The sequence below is a fragment of the Phaethon aethereus genome (assembly GCF_964289735.1).
Source record: "Phaethon aethereus genome assembly, chromosome: Z".
NCBI classification, from domain to species: domain Eukaryota; kingdom Metazoa; phylum Chordata; class Aves; order Phaethontiformes; family Phaethontidae; genus Phaethon; species Phaethon aethereus.
This window is the reverse complement of record NC_138577.1, coordinates 89,400,693-89,414,202: the sequence shown is the minus strand read 5'-3', so window position 1 is coordinate 89,414,202 and position 13,510 is coordinate 89,400,693. Positions and strand designations below refer to the sequence as shown.

The window sequence follows — 13,510 nt, the reverse complement described above, 5'->3', positions numbered from 1 at the left end:
ATGGAAGCATGCTCTGAGCCAACTGCATCAGAGTGATAGAACCAGAAGGCATTATGTGTTTTCTAGAAGATGACTCTCAACTCTTCTTTTATATGTTTTTTTTTAAACTCAAGACAGCTCTAGTTTGGATTTCTGCCCTATGGAGGCCAAACCTTTATAACCCAGCAAGTGCTGCAGTTGGACTGCATTGCTTTTGCCAATGTTGAGTGTGATACAATCAGCATCTCCAGGAACTGTAAATGTCCAGGAGGACTTACTGCCCACGACTTACCAGCTTCCAGAAACAATTCCATGTTTGGGTGTGACACCATCTCTAGCGAAACACCCTTGGAGCACACATAGTGGTGCATACTTGGAAGCCAGGTTGATTACAGGGTTGGCCAGGCAAGGTGATGGTGCTTCCTTTGCTATTCGGCTCTTGTGCACACAACATGGTGTGGTGGTCCATGGGGAAAAAGCCAGGTTCCAAGCCAAGTGTCTGTCATGACTCTGAAAGCACCACTGGCCTGCAGCAGCAGACCGGACAGCTCAAACACGGGCTGCGAAGTCCACACGCAGCCCACACACAAGAAGACTACACCCATGCCAGAGCACTGCAGATGAGCGGGAAGTTGGCTACAGCCCTCCCATAATAACAGGAGGAGAACAGCATGGGGAGCTTTTCTTCCCAGCCCTGCCACGCAAGCCACCAGCAGCCTGGTGCAGGTTGCACGCCCCACACCGCTGTGCACGTTGTGTGCCCTTACTCTGAGCGTCTTGTCTGTGTTCTGTCGTCTGCCAGATGCGCAGGGCACGGGCTCCCACCGTATGCCCAGCGTGCCCCGCTGTGCCGTGAGGTACCAACAAACATGTCCCAGCAGGGTTACGGATGTTCTGCCTCAAACACAGGAGAGTTCCAGCTCCTCCAAACTGTGTTGTACAACCTTGGGTGCAAATCCAGTGACAACTGCATACGCAGATGAAATTTGTTACCAAAGCTTTACATACATGTTCAGGTTGCTCAAAAATGGTTTGCTCTAAAAACGCTTAGTCTTCCTAGTTATGCTGCAAGGTTTTCTTCTGGGGGCCAACACAAGTGGGATTAACAACTGGTAACCTTTTCCTTAGGGTGAGGAACTCTAACCTTGTGGGAGAAGAATGAGAAAATAGGCCAGAGATAGCATGCCACTTTAAATTATAAAAAAGTCTTGCTTTTACTGCTGTATATGTTCTCCATTTTTCCATTATTTTTCAGTATTAATGTTTTCAAATATATATTAAAAATTCATTACATATTTTCTAAATAGCATTTAGACATTAAACCTATAGCAAGAGTAGTAATGCAACATTTTCTAAACTCCTATGACAAAGGAAGCAAAGGTGGACACTGACTTTTCTAGCTTGTGCTCTGCGGTCCAGCTCTTCTCAAGTGAGCAGGGGCGGATGACAGATTTCAGAGAATGTTACGAAGTCTGTCTTTAACAGGAAATTGAACCTTTCTAAAAGCCCCCCTCAGACTCTCTCAAAGGTTCAGTTTTCTGCACAAGATACTGCATTTCCAGAACAGCCTTGAAGTGATGCACTCCTCTCTCTTCCTTTTCTTTCCCCACACCCAGATCTCCTAGTTTCAGATCTTTCTTTACATACGGCAGACGATTCTCCATTGTGCTAATTGCTGGTCCAGGATAACCTATGCTGTCTCACTGGCATGCATGACAGCAGGGGCTAATGTCATGCTAGAAATACTAGGAGTGACAGAGCTTTCAGAAGCCTGTCTGTTTCTATGGCTGTTATATAAAATATTGCCACTCATTTATCTGCCTCATCTTGATTTTCCTTTCTGGGGAGGATTCACTCCTGCCAGCAGTTGTTAGATTGTTTAGGGTATGACTTGCATTCACATCTGCCCTTTATTAAAAGAACCATCCAGAAACGTTCGGTGCCAGTGAAGCTGCTTGTGCCCTTGTTGGCATAGGGAAAGCTGGTACACTGACATACCCTTCTCTGTTGCAGGGGATGACCTTCTCTGTTGCTCTAGCAAAGGACAATCCAAATATATGCAACACATATCTGATCAAGGCCTTCCCTGCCTCTGGCTTCTTTCTCATCTGCAAATCCTGATCTCTGCAGCGCAAGGAGAGTGCATAAAAGCCAGCTGGCTCCTGGTAATGGCATACACTGCTATTGTCAGCATTACCTGCTAGGCAGAGTTGTTCCATGCCAGAAGGGATACTTCTTGCTATTTTTCTGCTCTAGGACTGTGATACTGCCATCTGCATGTGCCTCTCCAGCCACGTTGGTAGTGTGACACTGGTAGACCCCCTGATCTTTCCTTCATTAGTCAGTCAATCTGGCAAAACCACCACAGAAAATATTTTATTATTAACATACACATACATTCTGGAGACCACTCTGGAATCACTTTCACAATTAAGAACATCTGAAGGTTTCTAATTTGACATTTGTTCAAAACAGGCACAAAATACTGCTCCGCTATACAGTTATGAATCGAATCTGCTCTGTGTGATGTGTCTACCTGGAAGTTCCTCCATGTTCCTTCTCTTACTGCTTCCACAGTTTAAACTTTGTCACTTTTCTCTGCCACCAGGACCTTTGGCTGCTGCTTATCCAAGCCTGTCCTTGCATATCTGCTCTGCTGAATTTAGCAAAACCCACCCCGTGCCTTCATGCTGTGAAGGTCCTCCCTGAATGTGAATGGCCATGTTCACCCTGCCTCCAGGCAGCTCCTCCAGGAGTTTGAATCCTTTGCATGACTCTGAGACCTGCAGAACCAGGCGTTCAAAGATGTTAGAGGACATCTGTGAAATCCCTTAGAGGCATTTATTCATGATGACATAATTCTCTCTGATCATGCTATTACTGACATGCTTGGACAGGCAGGCAGAGGAGCTGCGTGCAGTGCAAGGAGCAGGGAGAAGCGAGGTGATGCTCACTGGACCGGTGCTTTCTGCAGCTTCAGGGAGATGCACTGGGTGAAATACATCTCTTTCTGCATGCACCCAGCCAGTGCCAAGACTCTCTGATCCCCTTCTTCTTTGTTGTCCCTGAATCTGAGTCCTGTTCACCTCTAAGAGCGTCTGAGCTCACTTAGTCTCTCAGTGTAGCTCCTGAGTTAACAGTGACGAGCAGAACCCTTCTGTCATAGGTACTGGGCTTTGGATACTTCTAAGCACTGACCAATACGCCCATTGTTCAGCATCCTCCTTGCTGCAGCACTGACCCCTACAGACCCAGTTCTTTAGGTACCTAAAGGCCTGAGGAAATCTCTCTTGCTTTGGAGTCTCAAAGCTTTTGGGCAAAGCTTGTTGTTGTGCAGTGTGGCTCTGAGATGCCTCAGGTTGATGTCATCACAGAGTAACCACTTTCAGACACCCAGATAAAACTGCACAGCAAAGCAGTAGCACCAGGTAGGCTCTGTTTTACTGGATGTATGGCTAGATGTCTGCTGGGTGTACATCGCAGCAGTGGTATTGACTGATAAGACCATTCCTGATTTGCAGTGCTTGACAAGGCACTCAGACATTGTTCATTATCTTAAATGACTGTGAGAAGATGCTGGGATTCATGAGAGAAACCCTTTGGGGAGATGAGGACTAGACCCCCCCACCAGCCGTGCACAGATGGGCACTGCAGTCTGCAGAAGTGTTGGAAGAAACTGTCCCTACACTGTTTTCAGCAAGTACACAGATGATGAATCAAGTCACCTGAAATGTGGTACTGCAACACAACGTGTGAACATTTGGGAATACAGAGCCATGTCTGCTGTTAGATATGGAGAGTGGCCCTTCTGTGTGAGATCCCCGGCACAGCTTTCTTCAGCTGATGACAGGAACAGGCACTGCCTTCACAGGACAGGCACACCTGGGCCCCAGTGACAGTGTGAATTTTCCTCAGTGACACAATGATCACAGGAGCTGGAAGAATATAAACACTTTCCTGGGACTCATGCAGCCACCTGGCACAGCCAGCATTCTTACCAGCAATTACCCAGCAATCATAGAATAGTCTGGGTTGAAGGGATCTTTAAAGGTCATCTAGTCCAACACCTCTGTAGTGAGGAGAGCCCCAACCTTGAATGTTTCCAGGGATGAGGCATCCACAACCTCTCTGGGCAACCTGTGACAGTGTTTCACCACCCTCATTGGGAAAAATTTCTTCCTTGTATTGACATGTGGAAAACAGACTCCACAATCTGTAAGATTGTAAAGTAGGTATGTTTATTCAGCGCTGGGCAGCACAGGGGGGTAGTCCCACCAAAAACCGTGCGCACCCCAACGCGGCACTTATTTCAAATATATACAGCAAAGTGTTGCATATACATAGTTTCACAATATGTCTATACATATGCATTATCTGTCCCCGCTTCATATTGAAATGAGTTCCAAGACGTTATTTCCATGAACTCCTCCCATCTGCGCTTGCGCAGTGCCTTCTGGTGGTGGTCGCTGAGGGTTGTGAGGATGAAGGCCGGTGGCTCCTCTTCGTCACCACTAGTAACCCCTTGTTCTTACGCAGGCTCAGTTGCTCTTTGGTTTTCGTCCAAACCACAAGGTCAGTTTCAGCCGGTTCTTGAGGCACTCTCCTGGTTCTTATCAGGGACTGTCCTTGTGAGGAGCCACAAGTCTTCTCACTCCTGTCAGTTTATCAGGAACTGTCTTTGTAAGGAACTACAGAGCTCCTGCATTAGTTACTTTACGCAATAGCTAACAAGATTTCAAACTTTATCTACTAATTAACTGCTAAGATTCCCTTAACCCCTTCTCTCAGTATCTAGCCTGAATCTGCCCTCTTTCAGTTTAAAACTGTTACCCCTTTGTCCTGTTGCTACAGACCCCGCTAACAAGCCTGTCCCCGTCTTTCCTATCAGCCCCTCTCAGCCCTGGCAGCTGCAGGAAGGTCTCCCCGGAGCCTTCTCTGCTCCAGGCTGAGCCCCCTCAGCTCTCCCGGCCTGTCCTCCCAGCAGAGCTGTTCCAGCCCTCGGAGCGTTGCTGGGGCCTCCTCTGGCCCCGCTCCAGCAGGTCCGTGTCTCTCCTGTGCCGAGGGCTCCGGAGCTGGACGCGGCCCTGCAGGGGGGTCTCCCCAGAGCGGGGCAGAGGGGCAGAACCCCCTCCCTCGCCCCGCTGGCCATGCGGCTTTGGGGGCAGCCCAGGACATGGTTGGCTTCAGGGCTGCGAGTGCACGTTGCCGGCGCATGTCCAGCATTTCACCCACCAGGACCCCCAAGTCCTTCTCCACGGGGCTGCTCTCCATCCCTTCATCCCCAGCCTGTATTGATACCGGGAGCTGCCCTGACCCAGGGGCAGGACCCTGCACACCCCCCCTCCATACTGTGCTGGCCACCATCGTCCTGAGTGGCATCAGCACCAGCAGCCTTGACCATGGTGAGTGCGGGGGGAGTCCAGCATCTGGGGCGACGGGGGCAGGGGGATGGGACAATGAGAAGACAAGACCCTTTGCCCCACCCCCTACTGACATCACGGCCTGGCTGGGGGCTGTATCCCGGGGCTGCTGTCAGGGGCACTGGGCCCTCAGGCATGTTGGGCCGTGGGGGCGCTACACATTCGTCAGCGCCGGCTTTGCCACTGCCACTGCCCTGGGGGCCGCTGAGACACTCCTGAGGAGTCAGGGCCCTTTAAGGGGTTGGGCTTGGTGGGGGCGGGGCCTGCTAGGGAGGGGGCGGGACTGGGCCCCGGGGCTGTGGGAGCCTGCAGAAAACAGGTAGGGGAAGGGGCGTGGCAACTGGGGAGGGGGCATGGCCATGGGGAGTGGTGTAGCTAGGTGATGCGTGTGGCTAAGTGAGCGGGGCCTCGAGGGGATTGCTTGAGGAGTGGTGACCCGAGGCGCAGAGCTGCCTGGGGAAGGGAGCGTGGCTTACGGGAGTGACTGGGGCCTAATGAGAGAGGAGGGGCCTTTGCCATGCTCGGTGGATTGGGCAGGGCCTACTGAGTGAATGGGCGGGGCCAGGTGGGACGTGGCCGTGCTTCCTCAGACAGGGCAACTGGGTAGTGAAGATGGGCTGTGGAGAGGCGTGACCATCCTGAAGGAGCGGGGCCTTCTGGTTGAGGGTGGGGCTTCCTCACTTAGGGCCACCCAAGGAGGGAGTAGGGACTCCTGGGGGTGTGGCCGTCTTGGGACGGCCCTGCCTCCTTGGCCAGGGCAACGGGTGAGGGGAGGAGGGACCCCGGGGTGGGGGGGAGGGGGGGGAGGCAGCCATCTTGGGAAGGGGCGTGGACCAGAGCCAGGCAGGAGGGGGCGAGGCCTGTAGCGCTCACCCCTCCGGTCGCGTGTGTGTGTGGCCCCAGGGGGGGGCTCTCCTGCTGGGGCTGAGCCGCAGTGGCGGCTGGAAAATGGGCGGGGCTACAGCCTTAGGGTTGGTGGGGGCTGCTGGAGGCCATCGCCTGCCAGAGGGGCTGCCAGCCCAGACCCACGTTGTTGTACTGCTGATTGCCCCTGTGCCGGGGGGTCCCCTCCTGTAGTGCAACAGCAACAAGTCAGCATACACCTAGACGAGTATGCTGCTGATGGAGCAGTGCTCCCAAATGCTATGCCAGATGCAGCTTGCACAGATGACATCATGTTGACATAATCACATGACATCAGATGACATCACAACCGGGGAAAGGCAGGGACCCGGGGTGCTGCATGGCCTCAGGTCTGGACACACACACACAAGCAGACACATATCATGAGCAGTGACACATGATGACAAGCCATGGCAGGGGTGATGTCATGGGGCATGACATGACACAACATCACATGATACCACACTTGGCAAGGGGCAGGGACCTGGGGCTTCCATGTGCCCCCATCCCAGGCAGGAAGACCAGGATGTGATAGGTGGTGATACAACATGACATGCCATGGCAGGGGTAATATAATGAAGTGTGACCTCATATGTAAGTCCATTGATGATGTCAGAGGGCACCCCTGCCCCATCATAGGTCCTCAGCCCAGGGGTGGAGGAGGAGGGGGGTACCCCTTGCTGGGGCCCCCACCTGTGTGTGCCACTGGGGGTGACTGGGGTGGCTTGGGGGGGCGCTGGGAGGCCTTGGGGTGTACTAGGAAGCACTGGGAGGCAGTGTGATATACTGGGATGTGGCTCTGGGCCATACTGGGAATCACTGTGAGGCCCTGGATCATACTGGGACACTCTAGTTCATACTGGGAGGCATTGACCTGGGACTCTGGGCCATCCTGGAAGGCATGGGAAGACTCTGGGCCATACTGGGAAGGTCCTGGGCCACACTGGGTAGGTGCTGGGATGCATTGGTGCATACTAGGGAGGAAGATTCTGGGGCTCAGGGCTGTGCTGGGAGGCAGGGGGACACTCTGGGCCATACTGGGAGCTGGGGGGGGAAACTGCCAGGGGGAGCACCCATGGGCACTGGTGCATACTGGTGGGTGCTGTGGAGGGGGAATGTACACTGCATACACGTGACGGAGTGGCTAATGCAGGCGGGAGCGGCCTGGCTGGTGCTGCTGGTGGCTGGAATGGGAGGAGAAATGGGGTAAACAGGCAAACGTAGGGGAAATGGGGGAAAAGAGATGGGCAACCAGGGCAAAATGGAAAATGAGGGTAATGGGGAAGAAGTGTGGGGGAAAAAAGGGAGAAAGTAGGGAAAAATACAGAGGAAAAAAGGGGGGAAGTGTGAAAATATGAAAAAAACAGAAAAAATGTGAAAAATAGGGGGAATCAGGAAAATGGGGTATATCAAAAGAAGTGGGGGCAAAGATGGATAAATGGGAAAAATGGGGGGAAATAGGGGAAGAAATAGGAGCAAAAATGGAGGAAAAAAACACGGGAAAAGGGAAAAATGGGGAAAAAAATGAAACAGGGAAAAATGGGGCATAAATGGGCAAAAAGTGGGGAGAAACCCAGGAGAGAATCAGAGGAAATGGGGGAAAAAACAGGGTAAAATGGGGAAATGGGGCAGAACCAGGCAAAACCCAGGGGAAAACAGGACAGAAAACTTAGAGGGAAATTATGTGAAAATGGGAAAAAATGTGGGGAAATGGACCAGGAATGGGGTGAAGGGGGAGAAATGGTGGAAATGGAGCAAAACCAGGAAAAAATGGAAGAAACAGGGAGAAAGAGAGAGGCAAATCATGGAAGACAGAGAAGAAACGGAGAAAGGGAGAAAAATGGAGAAAAATGGGGAAACATGAGGGAGGAAACGAGGCACAAACAAGGCAAAACAGGCCAAAACCAGGGGGGAAAAAAGGCAAGAATGGGGCAACATGGGGCAAAACCAGCCAGTTTTGGGGGTTGGAGCACGAACAGAGGGAATAGGCCAAAACCAGACAAATGGGACAAAAGCAGGGCAAAATGGGGGGAAAACCAGGAAAAAGTGGGGCAACAAGAATAGGAGGAAATGGTGTGAAAATTGGCAAAATGGGGCAAAAGAGCAAAATTGGGGCAGTGGCGGGAATCTGAGGGTTATGGGGCAGAGGAAGCAGGTATGGGGCAAATTGGGAGAGACTTATGGGGCAGCTGGGGGGAACTGCGGGCAGCTGGGGGGAAAGCCATTGGTTAGGCCCTTGACAAGGGTCAGACCTGGAGTTTCTGGAGGTGCTGACAGAGGTGCTGGTGCTGGTGGTGATAGGGACCCCCACAGCCCCTGAGCACACCAGCATAGAATCACAGAATCATAAAGGCTGGAAAGGATCACAAAGTCCAACCGTCAACCCAACACCACCATGCCCACTAAACCACGTCCTGAAGTGCCACGTCTACACACTTTTTGAACACTTCCAGTGACGGTGACTCCACCACCTCCCTGGGCAGCCTGTTCCAATGCTTGACCAACCACTCTTTCAGTAAAGATATTTTTCCTAATATCCACTCTAAACCTCCCCTGGCGCAACGTGAGGCCATTTCCTCTCGTCCTGTCGCTGGTTACTTGGGAGAAGAGACCAACACCCACCTCACCACAGCCCCCTTTCAGGGAGTTGTAGAGAGTGATGAGGGCTCCCCTCAGCCTCCTCTTCTCCAGACTGAACAACCCCACTTCCCTCAGCCACTCCTCATCAGACTTGTGCTCCAGACCCCTCACCAGCTCCGTTGCCCTTCTCTGGACACGCTCCAGCACCTCAACGTCCTTCTTGTAGTAAGGGGCCCAACACTGGACACAGGATTCAAGGTGTGGCCTCACCAGTGCCAAGTACCAGGGCACGATCCCTGCCCTGCTCCTGCTGGCCACACTATTTCTGATACAGGCCAGGATGCTGTTGGCCTTCTTGGCCACCTGGGCACACTGCTGGCTCATGTTCAGCCGGCTGTCAACCAGCACCCCCAGGTCCTTTTCCCCGGGCAGCTCTCCAGCCACTCCTCCCCAAGCCTGTAGCGTTGCATGGGGTTGTTGTGACCCAAGTGCAGGACCTGGCACTTGGCCTTGTTAAACCTCATACAGTTGGCCTCAGGCCATTGATCCAGCCTGTGCAGACCACTCTGCAGAGCCCTTCTGCCCTCCAGCAGATCAACACTCCCACCCAACTTGGTGTCATCTGCAAAGTTACTGAGGGAGCACTTGATTCCCTCATCCAGATCATCAGTGAAGATATTGAACAAGACCAGCCCCAAAACAGCCCTGGGGAACACCACTTGTGACCGGCTGCCAGCCGGATTTAATGCCGTTCACCACAACTCTCTGGGCTCAGCCATCCAGCCAGTTCCTCACCCAGCGAAGAGTAAACCTGTCTAAGCCACGAGCCACCAGTTTCTCCAGGAGAATGCTGTGGGAGATGCTGTCAAAGGCTTTACTAAAGTACAGGTAGGCAACATCGACAGCCTTTCCCTCATCCACTAGGCGGGTCACCTGGTCAGAGATCAAGTTGGTCAAGCAGGACCTGCCTTTCATGAACCTGTGCTGGCTGGGCCTGATCCCTTGGTTGTCCTGCACATGCCCATTATGGCCCAGTATATCCCAGTACTGCACGCACACCATCCTGGCTCACCCACCATCCCACTATGGGCCCAGTGTTCCCCGTACAATGCCAGCCTGAGCCACTGGTCTTCAAGCACAATCCCAGTATGGGCACAGTGTTTTAGTATGAGCTCCAATGCTCCCAGTACAATGTCAATTTGGGCCACACCTCTCAAGAGTATGATCACAGAATGATGTCATCCTAAGCCACAGGTCTTCAGGTACAATTCCTGTATGGGCTGCCACACTCCCAGTGTGGGCCCAGTGCTTCCAGCATAGCACCAACACTCCCAGTAAAATGCCAGTCTTTGTCACAGCTCTTCAAATAGGATCTTGGTATGGCCTCAACACTCCCAGTGTGGGACCAGCACTCTCAGCACGATGCCAGCCTGAGCCACAGCTGTGAGTCAGATCCCAGGATGGACCCCAGTGCTCCCAGTACAGTGCCAGCCTGGGCTGCAGCTGAGTATGATCCCAGTATATGCCCCATGGCTCCCAATGCACTCCCAGCGTTCCCAGTATGCACCCTAAGGCTCCCAGTATGGCCACTGAGGCCCCGAGTGCAGCTGCAGTACGCTCCCAGTGTGGTCCCAAGGCTCCCTGTACAGGCCCCAAGGCTCCCAGCGCACTCCCAGTATAAGCTTCGGAGCACTCCCAGTGCTCACAGTACGGGCCCCAGCACTATCAGTACAGGCCCCAGTGCTCCCAGCACACGCTACCAATAAAAGGTTTTTGCTCTGACCCATCCCAGTGCCTCTTTGGGCTGAGCCCCAAAGCCTCAGAATTCCCCCTAGAAATAACGTCACCAGCCTGCCATTGCCTTTATTAGTGGGTGAGTGCATTGGGTCACAGGATCAGGCCCCCCCCAGTGAACTCCATCCGCTGCAGAGAGAAGAGAGAGAAAGGGGGTGAAGGGGGGGATCCTGGTGTCCAGGCCAGGGGGAACCCTGGCATCTGGGTTAGTGGGGGCAGGGCAGGGCGACCCCAATGTCTGAGCATACCTGTGGGGGGGCAACGAAGGCCAGCCAGTCGGATGGGCGAGTGGGCAGCAGGCCCATGGCCTGGCACTTGTAGAGGGCCAGTGCCAGCCCCAGCCCGTTGCCCACCAGGAACACCAGTCCCTGCAGTGCCCGCCGGCTTGAGCTCTCCAGTGCCTTCAGTGCTGCAGGGGGAACAGGGTGGGATGGGGGGACCTGTCACTGTCACCCACACGCCACACACCTGGCACTTTGGGGGACCAGACGTAACGACGGGTGGGGAGTAGCAGGGGAGTGTCACAGGGGAGAGTAGTGTGGGAAGCCCGGGGCAGATGGCACAAGGGTGGCAGTTGGCAGACATGTCGGAGTGACCGACATGGGGGCGACTGCCATAGGAGTGACTATTGGGGGGTGTCTGGGGGTGCCTGTCATAAGGACAACTGTCCGGGGATGCATGGGGGCAAGTGATGTGGGGTGACTGTTGGCAGATGCACAGGAACAACTGACATGGGGGAAACTATTTGGGGCTGTGGGGAAACTGACTGGGTGGTTGTCACGGGGGGGGATGCATAGGGGCAACTGACACGGGGGACAACTGCAGGGGGACATGCATGGCTGGGGCTATTGACTGTTGCAGGGGAAGACGCAGGGCAGGGGCCTGCTGCAGGTACGTGGGGCAACTGTCACCCGCCACTGGACTGCTGTGGGGGGACACCCGGGAAGCCGTCACTCGCGTGGGGCTGTACTCACTGGCAGAAAGGGACATGAGGGCCTGCAGAGGGCGCCAGCCCATCATGCAGACCATCATGGCGGGAAAGATGGAGATGGTGTTGCCAGCCATGTACATGATGAACAGGTTCATGGGGATCTGCTTCAGCGGCGCCAGTGCCACGTCCCAGCAGCGCTGCGGGGAAAGAGGGGACCCAGGCGTCCGGGACGTGGGGGGCACCGCCCTCATACCGGACCCAGGCATCGGGGACAGGGACCATCGCGTCCATGGGGAACGCGGCGCCCCGGGTGTCCCTCCCCCGCTCCGTCGGCCCTCCCCCCCTCCGTCGGCCCTCCCCCCTCCCTCGCCCTTCCCCCCCGGGTCCCCCCCGCCCACCTTCTCCATGAGGATTTTGTCACTCTCGTGGACGCCGCCTTCCCCCAGCTGCCGCTCGGCGAAGCCCAGCGGCCCGCGGCCCTCGGCGGCTCCGCGGAGCCTGGGGAGGATATGGGGTGATAGGTGAGGCCGGGGAGACCGCTGGAACCTCCAAATCCCCTCCTCCGCCCTCCCTCTGGGCTCACCGCCCCCCCGGCGCTGCTGCCAGCTCCAACGACCACTTGAAGCGCCGCCCCCGAACCGCCGCCGCCGCCGCCATCTTGCGAGCGCCCGAACGGGTGAGCGGAAGTCACATGTGAGGGTCACGTGAGGTGGCCCCGGGCGTGCGGGGCCCCACACAGCGCTCCCTGCCCCATAGCAACAGCATAGCAACGCCCTACCCCGTAGCAACGGCATAGCACTGGCCTGCCCCGTAGCAGCCCCATATGAATCCCGTAGAATCCCCATACCAGCCCTGTGGCACGCCCGCGTCTCATAGCAGCCTCGCTCCTCACGGAAACCCCACAAGAGCCGCACAGCAGTGCCGCGCCCCGCAGCTCCGCTCCCGCTCCGTTCCGGCCGGAACTGCGGTGCCCGGCCGCGGGTTCCGCCCGGAGCCAGTGACTTGCGGCCTCTCTGGCCGCCGGGGGCGCGGCTAGTGGAGCGGCGAGGGGGGTTTGGTCCGTCCCTCTTCCGCTTGCGCGCTCCTGCTCGTTTCCCTCAGCATGCGCTCTCCCTTCTTCCACAGTCCGTCCGCAACCGCCCTGTGTCCCTTTGGTAGTCTGTGTTTTTCTTATCTTTTTTTTTTTTTTCAAGTTTCGGTCTGTTTTATTCTTAAATCTCTTGGGAATGATTTTTATTTGTTTTTAATTTCTGGGGTCTGTGTTTTTTGACTTCTTGGGGGTGGTTTTTGTTTTTACCTTTTTTTTTTTTAAACTTCTTGCAGGGCTTATTTTGATTTCCTGCGGGTGTGGGGTTCTTTTGGTTTTTGGGTTTTTTTTTTTTTTCAATTTATTTCTTGGAGGCGTGTGACAGATGCACTGGACTCCTTAACCAAACTAGAGGTAGTTTGGTACAGGCTGCAAAGGAGGTAAAGGCCTAGGCTGTAAATGGGCCAAGAACTTGTCTAGTTCCAATCTGTTCTCTGAAAACCCACACAGGAGCAGAGTGCCTCGATGGATATGAGCTTGGAACATGGATCATGTGATTAACACATGAATAGTGGGTGGCTTTTCCAAGACTCGCTTCTCACGGAACGAAGAAAGTTGTGGCTGCGAGGAGTCACATGCGTACCTTTTCCATTGCATATAATCCAACCACTTTATTCCATAAATATGACAGCCTAAGTGAGCCTCTTTGGGCTCTCCCTGCTATGCAGTGTGGCTGCAAGGCGGTGATCTCCCCTTGAGCTGGGACACCTCTTGAGGTTGCTCCGTGAGGCAGAAAGACCTTCACCAACAGCAAAACTTCGGTAAGTGTCTGATACTGTGCATAACTTTATATTATGGTAACATGATTTGTGTCTT

At 54.2% G+C, this 13,510-nt stretch overlaps 2 protein-coding genes across 2 annotated transcripts; both read right to left on the bottom strand.

Annotated features, from left to right (window-relative positions):
- Window positions 1-2,603: 2,603 nt before the first annotated feature.
- Window positions 2,604-5,380, bottom strand: IGFBPL1 (insulin like growth factor binding protein like 1; the record flags this gene model as incomplete). Its single annotated transcript, XM_082013352.1, has 3 exons — window positions 2,604-2,762; window positions 3,808-3,914; window positions 5,329-5,380. The coding sequence occupies 3 exons, from the start codon at window positions 5,378-5,380 to the stop codon at window positions 2,604-2,606; spliced, it is 318 nt and encodes a 105-aa protein (XP_081869478.1).
- A 5,347-nt stretch (window positions 5,381-10,727) lies between these two features.
- EMC4 (ER membrane protein complex subunit 4) lies at window positions 10,728-12,264 on the bottom strand (the record flags this gene model as incomplete). Its single annotated transcript, XM_082013438.1, has 5 exons — window positions 10,728-10,805; window positions 10,925-11,085; window positions 11,651-11,804; window positions 12,006-12,105; window positions 12,191-12,264. 5 exons carry the CDS (start codon window positions 12,262-12,264, stop codon window positions 10,770-10,772), a joined length of 525 nt encoding a protein of 174 aa, XP_081869564.1. The 3' UTR covers window positions 10,728-10,769.
- Window positions 12,265-13,510: the final 1,246 nt, after the last annotated feature.